At 38.2% G+C, this 21,607-nt stretch overlaps 2 protein-coding genes across 5 annotated transcripts in view; one reads left to right on the forward strand and one right to left on the reverse strand.

The window, feature by feature from the left end:
- The window catches only part of PLCZ1 (phospholipase C zeta 1), a 53,070-nt gene extending 51,156 nt beyond the window's left edge, over positions 1-1,914 (reverse strand). The window contains exons 1-3 of one of the 4 annotated variants that reach the window (XM_037739134.1): positions 1,789-1,872; positions 1,223-1,371; positions 82-205 (exon numbers count right to left, since the gene is read on the reverse strand). Coding sequence is in view for 2 of the 4 variants with exons in the window: in XM_037739126.1 (XP_037595054.1) it covers positions 82-205; positions 1,223-1,233 (135 nt within the window). In the remaining 2 variants the exon portion in view is untranslated. Of the gene's footprint in view, positions 1-81; positions 211-1,222; positions 1,372-1,788 lie in introns of those variants that run through there. The other 3 variants (XM_037739126.1, XM_037739136.1, XM_037739139.1) reach the window with 3 other exon arrangements.
- Positions 1,915-1,943: 29 nt separating this feature from the next.
- Positions 1,944-3,046, forward strand: CAPZA3 (capping actin protein of muscle Z-line subunit alpha 3). Its single transcript, XM_017528910.2, has one exon. The coding sequence runs from the start codon at positions 2,127-2,129 to the stop codon at positions 3,024-3,026; it is 900 nt and encodes a 299-aa protein (XP_017384399.1). The 5' UTR covers positions 1,944-2,126; the 3' UTR covers positions 3,027-3,046.
- Positions 3,047-21,607: the final 18,561 nt, after the last annotated feature.

Raw genomic sequence — 21,607 nt, forward strand, 5'->3', positions numbered from 1 at the left:
ACTAATTTTTATATGACATTTACTCACATTGGATTAAGTTCCTCCTAGGGTGGGATAGGCAGGCAGTGGATATCATCTTACCTTAAAAATATTTTTCACATGAATATAACTGCACCGAATATCTAATTTTTCAAGTAACCTGTGAGTTTTTTCTAGGTTAATTTTTCCACCTCTAAAGTCATCCTGAATCTTCGACAAAAACCATGTATGAAGAACAAAAATGTTAAGGAAATTCTTGTAGAAAGTCATTGAGTATTTAAAATTCCTAAAGAAACATTTGATTTACTGTACTTGTTTTTATTTTTAAAGAATATGATTAAATTACAGGATAATTATATGATACAAATATTTTAAAAAACAAAATTAAGTAGTTTCTATGCTATAGTAAAGGTATGAAAGGGCATAGCACAGTAAAAATACAAAAAAAAATTTAAATTAAAATTTGAGAAGTAAAGTCATTACTTAGAAAATACATTAAAACATTATTACAATCTATGGCCTGAAGACATGAACTTGAGAGGCAGCTAGACTTCAATATCACCTCTCACCCGACCTCTCTCAGTTTTAGTTCTCTCTTCCAGAAAGGTGAGCAAATTTACCCTGAATCTTAAGGAAGGTAGAAGCATTAGGTGAATTCCTAATATGTCACCAAACATAGTTGCTGCTACTTACTGTTCAATAAATAGTAACCATGACTGATAAAATTATTATTAATAGATTAGTCATGTGCCTAGCTACACACACACTCAAGAAAGTAACATTTTAAGTACCGTCAAAAAGCATCAAAAATACCATGCTGAGTGTATATTGGGTATGAAAGAGAAAACAAACAAAAAACTTACTTACCATAGACAGATAAGCTACAAAAACTAGGACACCTCCATTCTAAGATTGAAATGAGATAATGACAGTTATCACTAAAATCATAAAAGGTATGGGTAAAAATTATGCAAAACTAAGTTACAGATTGTTAGAGCAAATTAATGAGATGTCCTTAAACTTAATAGTTATGACTTAATACAGCAAAGCTCATGTCCTTGTAAGAAAAAGATACCAGAATGTAGGGAAACTTAGAAAAGCTCAGAGCAGACATGGAACAAGCAGTTTGACTTAAATGAAGAGGACTTAAATTCAGGACTCTTCGAAAAGAATAACAGCATCAAGTAAAGAGGATAACTAGGAGGAAGGAGAAGAGGGGCAGAAAGAACTTCTCAATGGATATCTCGTTTCCATAGTTTTATGACCTGTAGAGCCGTTTCTCCTCGCTTGGAAGTCTCTCCCCAATAGATGCTGTCACGGGTTCCAAATACAATTAACTTTGCCCCTTTGCAGAAAATAATTTCTTGATGCTCATCGGCTGTTACCACTTTTCTAGGGAAAAAGCAGAGGACACATAGTGGTTTGTTGCCTTTGTTCTTTGAAGCCAGCTCACACTTAGCCACAGAAACAGTATGCAAGATGTGGTACCTGCATTACCCTGCCCTGGAAACTTTTCGGCTTCTTGAATTCTGACTGTCTCCACACCCACTGTTTGAAAACACAGCTTTCTCTGATGTCTGGCATTTTTCCATGAACTGCCATTGTATATCATTTAATTTTTACTATTTTGTTTTAACCCCTCAAACCTTTCATCATAATGTGCTTCCAGTGGGTTTGGGCAGCTGCTCTGAGAGCCTGAGTATAAATCAACACCATTGTGATTCCTGAAGTTCCAAAGTGCTGTCACTCTAGAAACTTTGGGCTGCTTCTCTAGATCCCTGACAACATATAATGCACACAGAGACACACCACTTTTGAAGAAGACTGTTCAGGAGGCTAAGTTCTTAAAATCTTCAAAATAGGTACAGCTGGTTGGCTCGGCACCATACTATCAGGTGACTGTCATTTTTTTCTTTTGGTCTGAATGCCCATTGTGATATCATCAGAAGTTCCCCACTGCATAGGGAAAGCTTCTTTATGACCTCATCAGGAGGCTCAGAGCTTGCCAGACTGCCTGATTTCATGGGTGGGTATAGTAATCTTCAGCTTGAATGTTAACACCTTGATGGAAAAGGTGTCTCATGGAATGTTTTCTTATCCTTTGAACACTCTTTATTTCAGAAGCTTTGCTTCTGTTGCAACTAATCATGGCACTTAGCGTGCTGAGCAGGAAGGACAAGGAAAGAGTAATTCGCAGACTGTTAATACAGGCACCTCCGGGGGAATTTGTAAATGCCTTTGATGATCTCTGTCTGCTTATCCGTGATGAAAAACTTATGCACCATCAAGGTGAATGTGCAGGCCACCAACACTGCCAAAAATATTCTGTACCACTCAGCATCGATGGAAATCCAGTACTCTTGTCTCACCACAATGTAATGGGTGACTTCCGATTTTTTGACTATCAAAGCAAACTTTCTTTCAAATATGACCTGCTTCAAAATCAGCTGAAAGACATCCAAAGTCATGGTATCATACGTAATGAGACAGAATACCTGAGAGTTGTTGTTCTGTGTGCCTTAAAACTGTATGTGAATGACCACTATCCAAAAGGAAATTGCAACGTGCTGAGAAAAACTGTCAAAAGTAAGGAGTACTTGATAGCTTGCATTGAAGACCACAACTATGAAACGGGAGAGTGCTGGAATGGACTTTGGAAATCCAAATGGATTTTCCAAGTTAACCCATTTCTAACTCAAGTAACAGGAAGAATATATGTGCAAGCTCACTTCTTCAGGTGTGTCAACCTTCATATTGAAATATCCAAGGACCTGAAAGAAAGCTTGGAAATAGTTAACCAAGCTCAACTGGCTCTAAGTTTTGCAAGGCTTGTGGAAGAGCAAGAGAACAAATTTCAAGCTGCAGTCTTGGAAGAATTACAGGAGTTATCCAATGAAGCCCTGAGAAGAATTCTACGAAGGGATCTTCCAGTGACCCGCACTCTTATTGACTGGCAGAGGATACTCTCTGACTTGAATCTGGTGATGTATCCTAAATTAGGATATGTCATTTATTCAAGGAGTGTGTTGTGCAACTGGATAATATAAAGAATTGCTCCTGGTAACTATCTTGATTTGACTTGTTTATGTTTCTGGGGAATTGTTATTTTCCTAAAATTAAGCAATCTGTAGAGATGCTTCTCACTAGCCAATGCACATTTAAATGAGGAAAGTGTTACAAGTAATTTTACTTGGAAAATATTTATGTATAAGGCAATAAAGTGTAAAGTAAAATATGTTTCATAGTAGTGACCATCATAAAGACCAAGATATTTGTTAGAAACTAAAATAGTTTTATAGAATATGGGATTCCAGAAATAATATAGAGGTGGCCAGGGTTAAGGCCGTGTGTGTGTGTGTGTGTGTGTGTGTGTGTGTGTGAAAAGAGAGAGAGAGAGAGAGAGACTTTTGACTTTGTTTTGAACTGAAAAGGTATACAAATGAATATCACTCCACAAATGATATTTTACATAATTCAGTCCTGGACCATCCATGAGAGGATGAATTTTAATAAATGACAATAGGTTTGGATTTTCCATGAAACCAACAGATATCAAAAATCTAGCTCAGATGAAGGACTATTAGCACATTTGGCTACTCTTCCTTTCTACTTCCCTCCCCTCAAGAATTGGGGTTACTCAAAATCTCTGGCTTATCTGATAACTATCATGGTCTTCCAAGACTAGAAAAGTCTGACTTCCCAAACTTTTGCAGCTGAGCTTTTGGGAAGTCATCACTATAAACACTTAGAAGTGCTTACTAGATAACATGGCTTGTGCTAAATATTTTGCAAAAATTTTTTTCATCACTGATTTGGTCCTAGTATTATCTTCATTGTACATAAGACAAACCCAAGTTCTCAAGTTGTTTACATCTTCCAGACACATAATGTCATAGTTTATTTATGCTGCTATAACAAAATACCATAAATCGAGTAACTTATAAATAGGAATGTATTACTCACAGTAATGGGGGCTGCAAAGTCGAAGGCCAAAGTGCTGGCAGATTCAGTGCCTAGTAAAGGCCTGTGTCCTTATAGATAGGACTTTCTAACTCTGACCTTCATGGTGAAAGGGGCAAAGCACCTCCGTAGAACTTATTTTATAAGGGCACTGATATCATTCATGAGGGCACCACCCTCATGACCAATCACCTCCTAAAGTCCTCACCTCCAAATACCATCACTTGGGGACTCAGTTTCAACATATAAACCTTGGGGGACACAATCAGATCATGCCACATAGTGACAAGTGTATCTGGCTAGTGCTCATGCTCCAGGGTACAACAGTTCCCCAAGGAAGCCTAATTCATTATGAGTTATGGACTCTGATGTACATTGACTTCAGCAAGCATTCCACCTTAAAGGATACCATAGAAGAAATGGAACTTGTAACGGCTGTTTTGTAGTCAGAGCATATCACCTATACACTCACCCTACCACTGTTCCTAGCAATGTTACTGACCACTGGTATCTGCTCTTTCAGTAAATTCCAAATGTAAACCTCTTTAACAAGATTACAGAAAAGCAGTAAGTAGGCCCCATCTTCCAATTCTGATTTATCTAAGAAGCAAAGTATTTTGTATTTTGAATTCATGCAATTGAAAACCAGTTATAATTCCACTTATTAACATTGGAGCAGACAAGATCCCATGCAAAAATTTCTAAACCTCAAACCTCCCCAGCTGGTGGTTCTTAGAGAATCTCAGGAGAATTACCTGGGGTTTATCTTTAAAAATACACATTACTGGGGCCCATCCTAAGATTCTGATTTAGTAGGCTGGGAAATCTATATTTTTATCAGGTATCAGAGATTACTCTGATGCAAAAGATTTCAGGGCCACATTTTAAGAAATGTGCCGTAATCTTAAAATAGCATGTCCTGTGCTTTCTATTTACTTAATTAAAATTTCCCATAAAATCTTAGCCCAATGAAGGCCATTGCTACTACTTCACTGCATTTACTATGCACAGATCAAGGACAGGACTTACCATGTAAAAAAGGTAAAAACAAACTTTCTAAAGAAAAGCAGAAAATAAATTGCTCTCATAGCACTAAAATACAGCCATCTGGTGAATCGTTAAGCAACAATTTGAATTGATATTATGGTTATATGTGTAAGTGTTGATTTTTCAGATCATTGCAGATTAGGACTCAATGGTTTGTGGGACAATTACAGAGGCATTTAGCTCCTGTTCTAACATAGGAATTTTTTTGAATAATATTTATTGATAATTCTGAATATAAAAGTCACATGTACAAATTGTGGAAAATGCTTAAAGCACAAAGCACTGTGGCCCATTTTCTTCTGTCCAATTTTATAGAACTGCTTTAAATAGTAAGAATAGACAAAATATAAAAATTGTATCTTGTTCTTTTTTTATAACACATATATCATAAACATTGCCCCATGTCATTAAAACTCCTTGAGCACATAATTTTAATTAGTTATATAACATTCATACTGTAGATGCCCATAACAAGACAAACCATTTTTCTTTTCATATATAATTTAAATTTTTAGCATTTTATCTCTGTTATTAATTATGCTATGATGAACGTTTGTTTTCCACATCATAGATTATTTTCCTTGAGATAAATTTCTTAAAACTGCATATTAAATAGACATGCACATATTAATAGTTAATATATATTGCCAAATTGCTTTTCATGAAGATTTTGACAAATTTATAATCCCATTAGTAGCATTAAGAGAATATTTAGCTCAGCACAGTAATCTTGATCATATAATATCCCTTTTTTTTTGATAAGCAACAAGAAAAACTTGAGACAATACGAAACAGAAAAAAAGTAATTTCATTAACTTACACTTCATTATGTCAAGAGCTGTCCCACAAGGATATTTAATTTGGTAGTTATTGTCCTTATACGGACATTGGCAGAGCCAGGGAAATGCAGTTACTAACTGTTCCCTATACCTTTCTCTCTGTCCTCTCTCTTTCTCTCTGTCCTCTTTCTCTCTCTTTTTCTCTCTTTCTCTTTCTCCTCTCTCTCACACACCCCCACACACTTAGACCTACACTCAAAACACATACATCCACACATGTCTAGGCATATACACACATAAAAAATATTTCAGATTGAGAAGTCACTGTGTTCTCTCCCTCAAATCCCACTCCCAACTGGAATATAAGCTCCATCAGAATGATGATATTGTCAATTCCATGTATCTAGTCCATTATTGTCTGTCATATGGTAAGTACTCGAATGAATGAATGAAAAAATGAATAAGGATAACAAAGATAGGAAGCACAGTAGGTTTAACTGGCCTTAAGATTTTGTACCCACCAACACCTACTGTCCCTTAGGAGGCATACATTCCACCACAGATTCCCAGTGCTGATGTTATAACCCCTTACTCCAAGGCAGTTCATTCCATTCAGAAACTGCCATTGGTCTTCTGCTGTGATGAAAACCTTCACTTTCTTCTGACTCCAAATGGTAGGGAAGTCAGGTTTAAGAAAATCTCTATCAAGTTTCTCCTCTATCAAGTTTAAGAAAATCAAGTTCTTCAAAAGTCATTCATTTCTTTTCATTTTACGTTGATTACATTTTACATGATTCTTCATCAAAGATTTTCTTCCCTTGGAGGTTCAGAGAGCTAATGGAATGACCATAACACATTCTACTCAAGCACAGGTCCACAAGGAGACTTATATCTGTCAACACCCCAGCATGTTAGGGTGCATCCCTGCCGCTCTGGAGCATGCCCTGGCTTCACGAGTGCCTTGAAATTAAAGCACGTTTCATTGTTTCCTTTATGTTTGCACTTTTATCGCATTATACAAGACCTAACTACCCCCTTCTACATATCATGCATTTCTGGGAATAATCAAATGGAGTGCCTATTCAACTCTTGGGATGTTCAAAAGCTTATAAAGGCCCTCTCCATAGCGGATTACATTTTAGTGAGTCAATATGAAAAGTGATTTCAGTTCACTGCCACTCAGCCAATATTTGGCCATGTTATTGATGTCTCTCACCTTCTCAATCTTCTCATCATGATGTACCTTAGATTCTTGCCCCTCTACTTGGATAATTGAAGCAGCTCCCTAGGGTTTCCTACTATTCTTACAAAATAAGTTACCAGTACACCTTTTCCTAAATTCTCATGAAATCTATCTTGACTCTACTTCAGTCGCTTGTCTTTCACTCCTGATGAGCAATCTATTTATTCTTTTTTACTCACATCTGTAGTCTTTTTTATGATATGCTTTCAGTTTTCTCTACTAAACTCCACTTCTTCATCATTGCTTCACATAGAAAATGACTTTGTTCCTTCACCAACAAGATACATCCTTTCAAAGGAGCTAATGCTTTCTTTCTCTGCATTTGAAAATATATTTAGGCTCTTCTCCTTCCAAATAGTCACCAAAGAAGTGTATGTTCCCTTCTAAGACTAATTTTTCTTCCTATGCATCAAATCCTAAATTCTTGATCTTTTGCCATTCATGCTCTTTATCCATCAGGGTATTTCATTTTGTTTTGTTTTGTCTGAGATAGCGTCTCACTCTGTCACCCAGGCTAGAGTCCAGTGGCACAATCAAGGCTCACTGCAACCTCCCTCTCCCAGGCTCAAGAGATCCTCCTACCTCAGCCTCCCAAGCAGCTGGGACTACAGGCATGCACCATCACCCTTGGCTAATTTTTGTAACATTTTGTAGAGATGGCATTTCACCATGTTTTCTGGGCTGGTCTCAAACTCCTATGGGGTCAGTGGTAATACCCTCCTTAACATTTCTCAGGTAATATGGCCTAATTGACACAGCTGGTAAGTGGTGAAACAGGAATTCCAACTCGGGCCTGTCACACTTCAAAATTCATGCACTCTACACCTTGCCATGCTGCCTTAACTCTACCCTCTGGCTTCTAGTCCATCAGCATAACTAACAGCCATTCTCAAAAGTTTCAGCATCAATTATTCATTCCAATTACCTTTTCCCAGTTATCACAGGAACTTGATTTTATCTTGAAAATCTTATTTCCTTAGTTGTGGCTGCATCTTAGTTTCTCTCTTCTCTAATTTCTTTCATATCTCCTCATCTACCCCTTAGCCAAACATAGGCTTCTTCCAACTTTAGTTCTTTGTCCTCTTGTTTTTTCTTTTGGCTTTATTTAGGTATAATTGATATACAAACATTGCACACATATATGCATATATTTTGTACCCACCAACACCTGCTGTCCCTTAGGAGGCATGCATTCCACCACAGATTCCCAGTGCTTGATGAATTTGGACATATTTATACACCTGTGATACCATCACAACCAAGGTACTAAGCATATCCAAGACCCACCCCAAAATTTCCTTATGTTCATTTGTGGGGAGTTTTTGTAAGAACATTTGACATGAGATCTATTTTCTTAACATATTTTTAAAGCACACAATAAGGTATTGCTATCTACATGTACTACATTGTACAGCAGACATCTAGAACTTATTCTTGCGTAACAGAAACTTTATACCCACTGAAGAACAATTTTCCGTTTCTGCTATTTCCAGTTCCTGACAACGATTACACATTTCCAACATTGCCTAGCAGTCCAAGCCATACTATGTCAAAAATCAACATTCCCAGATCTAAATCGCTTATTTCTTTCCTGTCCCCCATCCCCACTTCAAACAAATCACTCTCTCTTATTTTTTGCTCTTGGAAGCACTATCTTACCATTAACTCAAGGTCAAGACTTCAAGCATTCTTAACTTCTTTTCTAAAGAGAACACACAAAGGGAATGCAAATTAGTCCCAGCCATTGTGGAAAACAGTCTGGTGATTTCTCAAAGAACTTGAAAAAGAAGTATTATTCAACCCCATAATCCTATTATTGGGGGTATACTCGAATGGATATAAATTGTTCTGCCTTAAAGATACATGCACACATATGTTCATTGCAGTACTATTCACAATAGCAAAGTCATAGAATCAACCTAAATGTCCATCAGGATAGAATATAAAGAAAATGTGCCACATATACACCAGGGGGTACTATATAGCCATTAAAAAAAAAACAAGATTATATCTTTTGTGGCAACATGGATGGAGCTGGAAGCCATAATCCTAAACACACTAACCCAGGAACAGAAAACCAAATACTACCTTTTCTCCCATATAAGTGGGAGCTAAACATGGAAACAAAGAAGAGAAAAACAGACACTGAGGTCTACTTGAGGGTGGAGGGTGGGAAGAGAGACAGGATTTAAAAATTACCTATTAGTATACTTATTATCAGGGTGATGAAATACTCTGTACACCAAACCCCTGTGACATACAATGTACCTCTATAACAAACCTGCATGTGTACCCCTGAACCTACAAAGCTTTTAAAAAGTAAAATAATAAAATAACACAAAATAAAATAAAATCCAATAAGTCATTGGATTCCTTTGTTTCTGTCCTTGAAAGCATTTTCCATATTTATTCCCTGTGTCACTCTAAGCAAAAAGAACAAAGCAGGAGGCACCACACTACTGGACTTCAAACTATACTACAAGGCCACAGTAATCAAAACAGCATGGTACTGGTACCAAAACAGAGATATAGACCAATGGAACAGAACAGAGGCTTCGGAGGCAACACAACTTATCCGATCTTCGACAAACCTGACAAAAACAAGCAATGGGGAAAGGATTCCCTGTTCAATAAATGGTGTTGGGAAAACTAGCTAGCCATGTGCAGAAAGCAGAAACTGGACCCCTTCCTGACACCTTACACTAAAATTAATTCCAGATGGATTAAAGACTTAAACATAAGACCTAACACCATAAAAACCCTAGAAGAAAGTNGACTTCATGACCAAAACACCAAAAGCATTGGCAACAAAAGCCAAAATAGACAAATGGGACCTAATCAAACTCCACAGCTTCTGCACAGCAAAAGAAACAGTCATTAGAGTGAATAGGCAACCAACAGAATGGGAAAAAATTTTTGCAGTTTACCCATCTGACAAAGGGCTGATATCCAGAATTTACAAAGAGCTAAAACAGATTTACAAGAAAAAAACAAATCCATTCAAAAGTGGGCAAAGGATATGAACAGACACTTTACAAAAGAAGACATGCATGTGTCACTTATTAATTATCCATTTCTTAAAATTCGTCATTGAGTCTTTTCATTCTATTTTGCAATTTTGAAAATGTATTCCTTTAGTCACCTTAATAATCCTTGTTATTTTTTACTTATCAAGTTGTCTAACTGGCCTGCTTTCATTTCTTTTTCTTTTTTTGTTAATCTCCAACCTATTCTATGAAGTTCTTCCAAATTAATCTTTATAAACCTAAACTTCTTATTAATTGATGTTCCTCACAATCCTGATCAAACACTTTTTCAAATATCTACCAAGTAGGGGGTACATTTCAAATTCCCTAGCTTAGCAGTCTAATGTCCTCCATGATCTGAGTGTCCTTATCTTTTCCAGAATCATTTTTTTTGATACAGAGTCTCGCTTCGTCACCTGGGCTGGAGCGCTGTGGTGGGATCTCGGCTCACTGAAACCTCTGCCTCCCAGGTTCAAGTGATTCTCCTGCCTCAGTCTTCCAAGTAACTGGGATTACAGGAATGCGCCACCAGGCCAGGCTAATTTTTCTATTTTTAGTAGAGATGAGGTTTCACCATGTTGGCCAGGCTGGTCTCGAACTCCTGACCTCAGGTGGTCGGCCCACCTTGGCCTCCCAAAGTGCTGGGATCACAGGCATGAGCCACTACGCCTGGCCTCTAGCATCTTTTTTAAAAAGCCTACTCTACTGGCCTTACCAGAGGTGCTCTAAATTCCCTAAAGGTGAACACATTTTATCTCTAATTCTGCCTTGGTACTTGTTCACAATATTTTCTTTTTCAGAGATGAGGACTTGCTTTGTTGCCCAGGCTGGTCTTGAACTCCTGGCCTCAAGGGATCCTCTTTCTCTGGCTTCCCAAGTTGCTAGGATTACAGGTGTGAGCCACCACACTGGGCCTGTTCACCCTAATTTGAATATTAAATGTGTCTGTATATATCCTGCTTCTGTTAATAAAGGAGGAATTTTTTTCATTCATAGGCAATATAGTGGAAATCTATGAAACACTGAGTCAGACTACATAACTTCAAGTCTTTATTCTACCAATTACTACCTTTGTAATATCAGGCATAGTTAGAACATATGCCTGATATGTTTGATATTCAGTTGTTTCATCTGTTAAATGGGGAGGATTTTTGCAACATTAAAATGAGACAATGAGTAATTGTACAGCATTTTGCAGCTGCAAATCTGTAGCACGTAGTATGGTGTTTACATATATTGTGTAAGCAGTAAATGATTGGTGAATGAATAAATGTCCAAAAGAAGAGAACTTCCATCAGTCTCACAGGTTGGCCAGAGCTACACAGGAAATATTTCTCAATGATAAGAGAAAGCTTCCGAAAGCATCATTCTCCAGTCCAGCCAAGCTCTCTGCCTTTCAGAAATTCTAATTCACAGATACTCCTGGGTTAGATGTACAGATTTGGAATTAAAAAAATTTTTACGGTACCTGGCACATAATGAGAATATATAATTTTCTCACTCTGTTATTTCCCTGACAATTCACTGTTGATGTTATTTCCCTGACAATACACGTATTTTATTTATTTAAGATGGAGTCTCGCTCTGTCGCTAGGCTGGAGTGCAGTGGCCTGATCTCCACTTACTGTGACCTCCGCCTCCCGGGTTCAAGCAATTCTCCTGTGTCATCCTCTCTAGTAGCTGGGACTACAGGTGTACACTACCACACCCAGCTAATTTTTGTATTTTTAGTAGAGACAAGGCTTCACCATGTTGGCCAGGGTGATCTTGATCTTCTGACCTCATGATCCACCCACCTCAGCCTCCCAAAGTGCTGGGATTACAGGTGTGAGCTACTGCACCAGCCTCTTGATGTCTTACTATATGCCAAGTGGACATAGATTCTTTAAAAAGGTTCCAGGGGCAAGATTTGTCTTCCAAATTCAATAAATCTGGATTCTAACAGGAAACAGATGACAAATACAAATCTAATAATTCAAAGAATGCATAACGAAATAATTATCAACAAAGATGTGAAAACACATGGAATGGTAAAGTAACATGAAAGCAATTTATATCGTTAGGCCCAGGTTTATATCATTAGGCCCATTTATTTTTTTCATTTTTTCCACTGGAGCCTGGAAGTAGGAATCTATTTATTGGGTCGCCATAAGAAGGGGTGTAAACTTCTGTGGAAGGACACTGCCAGTCTAAAGACATTGCTCAGGGAAAGAGCTAGCAGCATAAATGTCCTCCTTTCTCTAGTCTCTGTCAGAGCTCCCCAGCTAACCCAGTCAACAAACAGAGGACAAGAGAGCCCATGAGTATAGTCCATACACAAAAGCCTCCCAGGTTAACAGTATGGTGGTGAAGGGAAGAAAATAAGTCTGGAGGAGCAAATTGGAGGTATCAAATACCCATGCATCTGAATGCGATTTCTGACACCTTACAGAGCTTTATTTTGGTAAGATGAACATCTAGCATTTGCTAACAATATTTTATCCTTTTGTTCATTTAGAAATGTCATTTGTTTAAGTAAATAAATATACCGTATAGCACTACATAAAAGATGTGTTTGGAAGATTTTCAAGTAACTCTTCTGTATATTTTAGTCCGTTTTATTTCCCCTGAAAAGGACAACTTCTTCTAGGTTATAAACGCAACAGCTTTCCTGAATTAATTTTGTTACACAAATATAATTCTTACCATACTGTTCTTATCTCCCTAGTCACTTTTTGTTCTTATTTTAGAATATGTAAAGTGCCCTTGCTTTGCAAACACCATGTTCAGACTTCAACCTCATGCAAATAAAGAATTTATGGTGCGAATAGGATTTACTAATTGGACAGATTTATTTTTTCATTCCCTAGGAATGTGATCTCTGACCCTAATGGCATGCAAATGTAGCCTCAATTCAGAGGCAGTCGTGGCATGAGAGAGTGAGTTAACTTATTGGTATGTAAGACAGCTTTCTTATCAAACCTGGGAAAACCACTCAGCCAATAGGCGGATCTCAATACTGTGATTTGCAAACACAGTGACAGTGAAGTATCCAATAAGGCTTATTACTGAAGAAAGTGGAAAATTCCATACACATCATCTATTCTTTAGCAGGGATACTGGAACAATTTCTCAGTACTTCCTAATAAATATTTCGCACATTCACTTCAGTATTTCATTTTGTACCTCATTTTTGGATAAACAATCACCTTCTACAGAGAATTTTCCTTTTCTTTGGGAATTTGCTTATCACTGATTCCATTCTTACCTTGAAAAAATTTATGCTGAAGGCATCTGCTGATGAGCCACATATAAGCTTGGAAAAAGTTTGAAGGCTTTAATAGTTTTGGTTTTTATTTTCTTGATTTTTGTTTGTTTGTTTGTTTTTGACTAAAAGATGATAGCCATCATACAGTTGTTTCTTCATTTATAGTTCAGAAAACTGAAACAAGGCTCAGACAATTTGAAAGCTTTTTTAAAAATCATGCAACTTTAATGAATACTATAGTCCTGGTCCAGCATTACTTTCACATTTTGTTCCATTTTTTCTATTATTACTAAGCCCATCAGGCAGATCTTAGGAGAAATACATATAAGGGGTTGGACACAAAAGATGTGGTTGAGCCAACACCTAATTTCAGAGAGGATACTTAGAAAGAGCTGCTCACGTTTCCACTACAATGGGCAGCCCAGCTGTGCGTTATGACAGAGGTAGAATTATACGTCAGTTTTTGTCCTTTACCTTCTGATAATTGGAGAAACTTACCCTAAGAAAGAATGTCTCAACAGCTCCATTCTCATTTCTATTTCCAAGTTAATGACAAGTGGGTGGTAGTTAAAAAGAAAATAATCTACAATTTCTTAGTAAATCAAATCTCGTAAGTTTTAATAAATCTTTGAAAAATATCTTCATATGGCTGATGAATGGTAAAATTACTCGGGCCTTGAGTGGGAAGCTATAAAGAAGAGAAGTAAATCTTACCCTTCTTTCTCCTAGCAGTACACACATACTTGGACATAAGAAACTGTTCAAATCAACCAGAAAATAGCAATCTTAATAGAAAGATGGGTGAAGTATATAAAAACAACTTCCAGAACAGAAAACCCAGAAGAACTAAGAAAAAGGCATATGAAATCGACAAAGAAATGCAAAAATTACCATTAGTTTTATATCACACTTCTAAAAAAAGGCAAAACTTAGAAGCCAGTTTAGGTCAATTCTTGTTGAGAGACAGAGAGAGAGAGAGAAAGAGAGAGAGAGAGAGAGAAAGAGAGAGAGAGAGAGAGAGAGAGTGTGTGTGTGTGTGTGTGTGTGTGTGTGTGTGTGTGTGTGTGTGTATGAACTCTCATACATTGAACTCTCTACCTTCCCACCAGCAATGCAATGAACTCTCATACATAGCTGGTGGGAAGGTAGACAAGGGCTGCTGTGAGCAAGGTGATACTATTTAGTCAAATTAATCATAGGCATACCCTATGACTTAGCAATTCCATTCCTGGGTCTGTTTTTTTCCAAAATGCTCACACTTCTCTGGAAGGAAACATGTACAAGGATGTTCACTGCAGTGACAGGAAGTTACTTACAATTTGGATGAATGAAGAGGTAAAGGTGGCAGATACACACCAAGGAGTACCATGGACAGCCGGATGTAATGGAGTAGACGTACCCAGGGCAACACAGGTGGATCTTAAAAGCACACTGCTGGGTAACCAAGAGTTATAACACAGTGTGATTTATATCACAATAACAAATGCAAAAATTGAAAGGAGATGCTTACAAATTACAATATACATTTTTCAAGAACAAATACTCTTTTTTAAAAAATACACATTAAATGTATTAGAATGGTTGCCTGTGCAGAGCAGAACAAAGAAATGAGCTATAGGGAATAAATGAAAAAAGGTGAATAAAAAGCTAAAGCAAGAGAAACAAGAAAGCAAACCAAAAATAAACAACCAGAACCACAAAAGGAGGAAACTAAATGGAAAATAAACAGGAGTAAAAAATTGTTTTATTTATTCAGAAGTAGCATGAAGTTAAAGCTACCAAAGCTAAACTGAAATATGCCCCCACAATTTCCCTCTCCTCTGTTTTGTCAGGGAGAGAGCACCACACTTCAACCCTATGTTATGTAACTGTGAGTGGTCTGCTGTAATCAGATGAGGCTGACTGTTGGGCAAGGGTGTGCTTTGAGCACAGTAAGAAATGCCACTCATCTGGCTGGCGTTGAATTTCTCAAGACAAGCACACACTGGGATTGGAAAAAAGAGTCTATTTCTGTTTTTGCCTAGGACGTGATTGGAGAAAGTGAGCAACTTCATAGCCTGTCACTGGCATCAAAGCATTATTTAGGACAAATCAAAAGAGTCCAGGACCTATAAGCAGTGTCAAATTCTAACTGGGAAATTGAAAAGGTTGTGTATTAATTCTTACCAGATCGGTAGATTATGAAAACCTGACCATAAAGATATAGGATAACTTTACTGTGATTCACTCAAAATTGTAACAATTTTCTCTTCTATAAAACTGCTTCATAAAGGAGTACAGAAATTTCCTGCTTCTCCAGTTGCCCTGTCTAATCCTCAACTTTGTTCACGTCTGTCTTGTTGCCTGGTCTAGTCTCCTGGTGGTGAAGAAAATTAACAAAAAGAAGTTGCTAATCTATTCATTTTTTAAATTTTTACTTATCATAGTTCAATGAATATGTCAGAAAAAGCAAAACTACAAAGATAAAATCCATTTCTCTTTAAACAGAGTGTTAAATTAGAAGGAATTTAGCTGTAAAATCATTAGTGATATTTTTCTGGGAAATGACAGTGTAACAGAAAATGAGTTGACACTTCTCAAATAGGTACTGGAGATGCTTTGGTGCCCTTCACACACAATCACGTATATTCACAGAATTCCCTGGAGTTTCCAGCACAAAGGAAGACTTAACATTAGACAGCCAATTTACATCTAGCACAAGATATATGATTCTGTGAAATATAGTGCATTTCTACAGTTCATACTGTGGCAGTAGAAAATACTATAGGCATCATGATAGCTAAACTCAAAATATATACAATTACATTTTAAACATATAATTAAAATACAGCTCATACGCGCTGAAGCCAAAGGTATTTGGAATGGCTATATGGAGAAAATATGGAGTCAGTAGAATAGAACAGATTTTCTCCTGATCCCTCTCATTGCTATTTATCTATAACCAGAGTTAGAAATCTAGGTGTGCTGTCCATCAAATAAAACAATTCTCTTTTTCTGCATGCCCATTCTATTAGCTTTCTCCTGGGAAAGTGACCATGTAGAAACTTTAAATGATGCCAACAGTAAACTCTTCCTGAAAGTCTACAGAATGTGGAAATATCTGAATCGAGTATAGTTCATTTACTGTTGGTGGAGCAAAGCATATACTTCCACCCATACTATGTTACACTACTGGACTTATGACAAAGAATTTACTTGCCATCAATTCATTCTACAAGTTATTGTCCTGAAAACACCCAAGTACCAGGAACTACAGATTTCAAAAAACAATATGAGTGATGATCTCTGCTCTCAAGGAGCTGAAGATCTTTTTTGATTAATGTGAGATAGAGTCTTGCTCTGTCACCCAGGCTGGAGTGCAATGGCATGATCTCGGCTCACTGCAACCTCGGCCTCCTGGGTTCAAACAATTTTCCTGCCTCAGTCTCCCAAGTAGCTTGGATTATAGGCTATTGCCACCAAGCCCAGATAATTTTTTGTATTTTTAGTAGAGACAGGGTTTTGTCATGTTGCCCAGGTTGGTCTCGAGCTCCTGACCTCGGGTGATCCACCCACCTCAGCCTCCCAGAGTGCTGGGATTACAGGAGTGAGCCACTGCACCAGGCCAGAAGCTGAAGATCCTGATGGTGCAATACTAAGGCAACAGAGGGATGCTGGTATACCAAACAACTATTGCCCTTTTAAAGAGCGATAGTTAGTGAAACTTAAGGTGTTATTCTTATGTTTCCTGCAATTCAGAGATAATAATTTTAATAAAGAGTACTATTGAGAAATTAGTCAGTACCTTTCTTTTTGTTCCTACAGGAGAGATCAGAAGAGTTCAGGACCTGTAAGCAGTGTGAAATTCTAACTGAGAAATTGAGAAGGTGATGTATTTCTTCAATGCACAAAATTTTTATTCAATCAATACAAAGAATAAAAAAGTAATATTCCCCTTCACAGTAAGCAGGGTCTGGAATCCCTTGTCCTAGAATTAACAGCTTTTTCTGATTCAGGTCCAGGGGAAGCAAATTAAGTTGGCTCATCTGAAGAGTGGCAGAAGATAGTGAGTTTTGTGTTTGGAAGGTGGAGATAAATTAAGCTAAAGAAAATCAGCAGAGAAATCCATACTGTTTCTACGACATGCCAGGAAGTGTCAGGAACATTGATAGGGCAGCTTATGAAGCCAGGGAAAAATTTCTCCCAAATCCAAGTCTGTGATTGAAATTGGGCATTCTACTTTCCTTGTATTCAAGTGTCATACATCCATTCATATCCATTTCATGAAAATAAACAAAGGTCTGGTTTACAAGATATCCGATTCTTTTATAGAAACCCCTCCACTTATTCTATGAATAGCTAGATAGATTTGTTTCTATATTTCACTCTTATGAAAAATGAAAATATTTTTTCATTCAGTTAATATCTACTCAGCCCAATCTTATGCCAGACTCTGCATTAGGCACTAGAAGCACAAAAGGAAATTGGACACTCTTCTTGTTCCTGGTAGGTTCCAGCTGAGTGGAGGATACTGGCATGTAAAGGACTAATTAGGCAAACACTTCACACTGTGGGAAACCAAAGAAGAGCAACAAACTCTCCCTCAGGAAGTTAGGAAAGGCTTCTATGGTGGATGTTGCCACCACCTCCGCCACCACCCTCCCTAGAAGGACTGAAGCACTCCCCCTCCAGCTGCCTCATCAAGATAAGGCTCCTTCCCAGGAGCAGACCACATGGGAAATCCTACCCCTTTGCCCCAGTTCAAGACAACTTTGCAGCATCATTCCAGCTTCCTAGCTCCCAGGAGGATTGACTAAGGCCTTTGTTATGACTGCATCAGCAGTTGGCATTCCAAGGAGTAGGCAAACTTTTTCTGAAAAGGCTACAGAGTAAACGTTTTAGGCTTTGCAGGCCACATAGGTCAATTTCTGTCTGGTATTCTCTTTGTTTTACAACCCACTGAAAATGTAAAAACCATTCTTTCTTAGCTCAGGGCCAAATACAACCATATTTGGTTTGTGGAATTCTGTTCTACCCTAAACAGCTTTCCTCACCTGCCCTCCACAGCTGTTAATCTCAAAATGACTTCCCAATAATCATCCTGCAAGTTAATCTCTGTCTCAAGTCTACTTCCTGGGGAGCCTGAGGATTACGGTTTGGCAAAGGAAGTACTTAGGACCCACAGGTTTAACCAGGGTGCTGACACTGAACTTTACCTATGCCCTGTGGTCCTGAAAAGTGGCTTTCCAGAATTTCCCACCCTTTTTGCGTTCTGGGAAAGGGTTTATGGCAAAGAACCTCCTTCCCAGATGACACATAGACTCAAAATTCACTCTTTTCCCTAACTCACGTATGACTCACAAATGTTTCTGTATACAAGGCCAGACCCTGAAAATCTGTCTTTGTCTCATAAATAATTAGCTGAACTGTTTGTTCATCCCCAGAAAACTAGCTTAACACAGAGATGAACATTTCTTGTTCATCTCGTCAGAAGCATTCCAACCAGGACAACTTGAATAAGGGCTGGGTAAAGTAAGGCTGAGACCTAGTGAAGCAGGAAATTTCCCTGACCCTGTTGTGAAACTCATGACAGGGGTGCTCCCTTTACTCAGCCCACAGGTCTCAACTCCTCGTAGGAGGGAGTAAGCAAGCCAACAAGACGGGAACTGGAGTACTTGAGTGCTGGAATCAGCCAGCCGCTTCATCGCCCACAAGAACTCCATTCACTCAGACCCGCTGTGATCCACCCCCCTTGGGAGAGGGCACACAGGTGAGTGTGGGCAAATGTGGGGGATATTATTGCTGATGAAAATGGCTCTCAGTGGGAAGGGGAGCTGTAAAGGGGGTGGAGTGAGAAGGTAATCTTACCCTGAAGTCCAGCCATCTCCTGCCAGATTCCTCTCTGAAGTTACCAGAGAAGCTGTCAATCTGTCCCTCTGAAGTCAAGTTGCTTCTCTCCAACATTCAGCCATAGTGGCAAACATCCAGCTCCTTCTCTTCTCTGCCTGCTGGGTTTGGGGTTTGTATAGGCACAGGATGGGTCAGGGTGGGGCTATGGTTGGTTTTGGAAAAGGCAACATTCAAGCAGGAAAACAGTGATGTGTAAGTTCTCACTCTGGGCTGCAGTCTCAGGCTTTTTTGGCTTGAGGATGGGGCCCTTGCCAGGGACCCACCCTCTTTGGCCCAGTATTTCCCTGCTTCCTGTCCCTATCACTACTGGGCTACATTCCCAGGAGATTAGCCATTCTAAGTGACAGGATAAGATAGGAGATTTGCATAAAATACAGGTCATGAAGACCTTGCTGATAAAACAGCTTGCAGAAAACAAACCAGCCAAAATCCACCAAAACCAAGACGGCAACACGAGTGACCTCTGGTTGTCCTCGCTGCTCATTATAAGACATTAGCATGCAAAAAGACGCTCCCACCAGTGCCATGACAGTTTACAAATGCCATGGCAATGTCAGGAAGTTACCCTATAGGATCTAAAAAGGGGAGGAACCCTCAGTTTCAGGTATTGCCCACCCCTTTCCCAAAAAACTCATGAATAATCCACCTCTTGTTTAGTATATAATCAAGAAATAACTGTTAGTATCGTTAGTCAAGCAGCCCATGCTGCTGCTCTGCCTATGGAATAGCCATTCTTTTTTTTTTTTTTTTTTTTTTTTTGAGATGGAGTCTCCCTCTGTTACCAGGCTGGAGTGCAGTGGCACAATCTTATCTTGGCTCACTGCAACCTTTGCCTCCTGGGTTCAAGCGATTCCCCTGCTTCAGCCTCCTGAGTAGCTGGAACTACAGGCATGTACCGCCATGCCCAGCTAATTTTTTTGTATTTTTAGTAGAGATGGAGTTTCACCATGTTGGCCAGGATGGTCTCGATCTCATGATCTCGTGGTTCACCCCCTTCAGCCTCCCAAAGTGCTGGAACTATAGGCGTGAGCCACCACAGACAGCCTGGAATAGCCATTCTTTGATTCCTATACTTTCTTAATAAACCTGCTTTCACTTTATTCTGTGGACCGGCTCTGAATTCTTTCTTGCACAAGATCCAAGAACCCTCTCTTGGAATCTGGATTGGAACCTCTTTCCAGTAACAATCTGACCAACTGAGTCTCCACTGATTACAAAAAAACCAATCCTATCTGTGAAGTCATCTCACATATAGCTCAGACAAGCTCTTTGTTATAAAATCTAAGGCAAAAGCACCCTGCTGACATACTCTGATCCTCAGATCTGCGGTGCTCTCACTATTGCAAGATTCCAAATAAAATCAATCTCCTTACTTGTTCTGGGTTTTAGTTTTTTTCTTTGTTTTTGCCTTTGCCTTTGACGGTGAGAAGATGGCTGCAGGCAGAAGAAACATAAGGTTCAAAGCACCAAAGTACAAAAGGATCTGATATTGTCAGAGATTTGATGTGGAGAGAGTGTGGAGCTCTGGTGGGGGCCAGAGTGCAAGGCTGGAGTAGTAAGCTGGAACAGACTGAAGGGCCTTGCATATTAAACCAAGCATTCAGCTCTTCATGTGGTCATGTTCCTGAGGACCTTGGTGCTGTCCCCTCCTGGAGATAAAGTAGCTTGGCCACCATTCAGGCAAAAATAGTTCCTGCAATGAAGAAAAAGACCTTAAAAGTTATCACCAAGAAAACATGGTACCCTAAGATAGAGGACTTTAGCTGACAAACCCTTAAAATCTTTAGAAGAATTTTAGAAAAATAGGTATCCACTTGTATATTTTTCAGTTGATATTTAAGATTTAAAAAGTAAACCGTAATGTGATTTCAGATATATTGTAAATATCAACATTTTCAAATAAAATCTTTTTATCAGATTTTTTAAACTATGCAGCAGAATCTAAATATACTAGATTTATTCATTTTTTTAAAAAGATGAATAAACACTTTTCTAATTTTATATAGTTTCTTTATCTTTTTGAAATTTCCTATCTCATTTCACCAATAAATTTGAGACTAATTTAATACATTTTTATGCTGAAAGGTTTTTCATTGATTATTCTATCATACATTTTTGCTACAAAAATATGTATATATTTTTTCCTACGCCCACAAGAGTCTAAGAGATTTTAAGATTTTTTCTTCTATAAACAGCTGTTTAAAACAACATAAATTATATTAACAAAATTGATGTAATTATTAAAGATAAAAAATTAAATTTATTGAAAACACACCTCATACTGACATGGATCAAACTGATTTATTTTGGGCTAGTTTATATATCTACCAGTGAATATTAGTTATTACTAGAAAGAGTCTTCAATATCCAATCTATTTTTATTTTTACTTCATAGAGAGGAGCAATGAGCAACCTTGATCAGAAAAAAAGTAAATGG

Source organism: Cebus imitator, unplaced genomic scaffold (genome assembly GCF_001604975.1).
Source record: "Cebus imitator isolate Cc_AM_T3 unplaced genomic scaffold, Cebus_imitator-1.0 Scaffold2, whole genome shotgun sequence".
NCBI classification, from domain to species: domain Eukaryota; kingdom Metazoa; phylum Chordata; class Mammalia; order Primates; family Cebidae; genus Cebus; species Cebus imitator.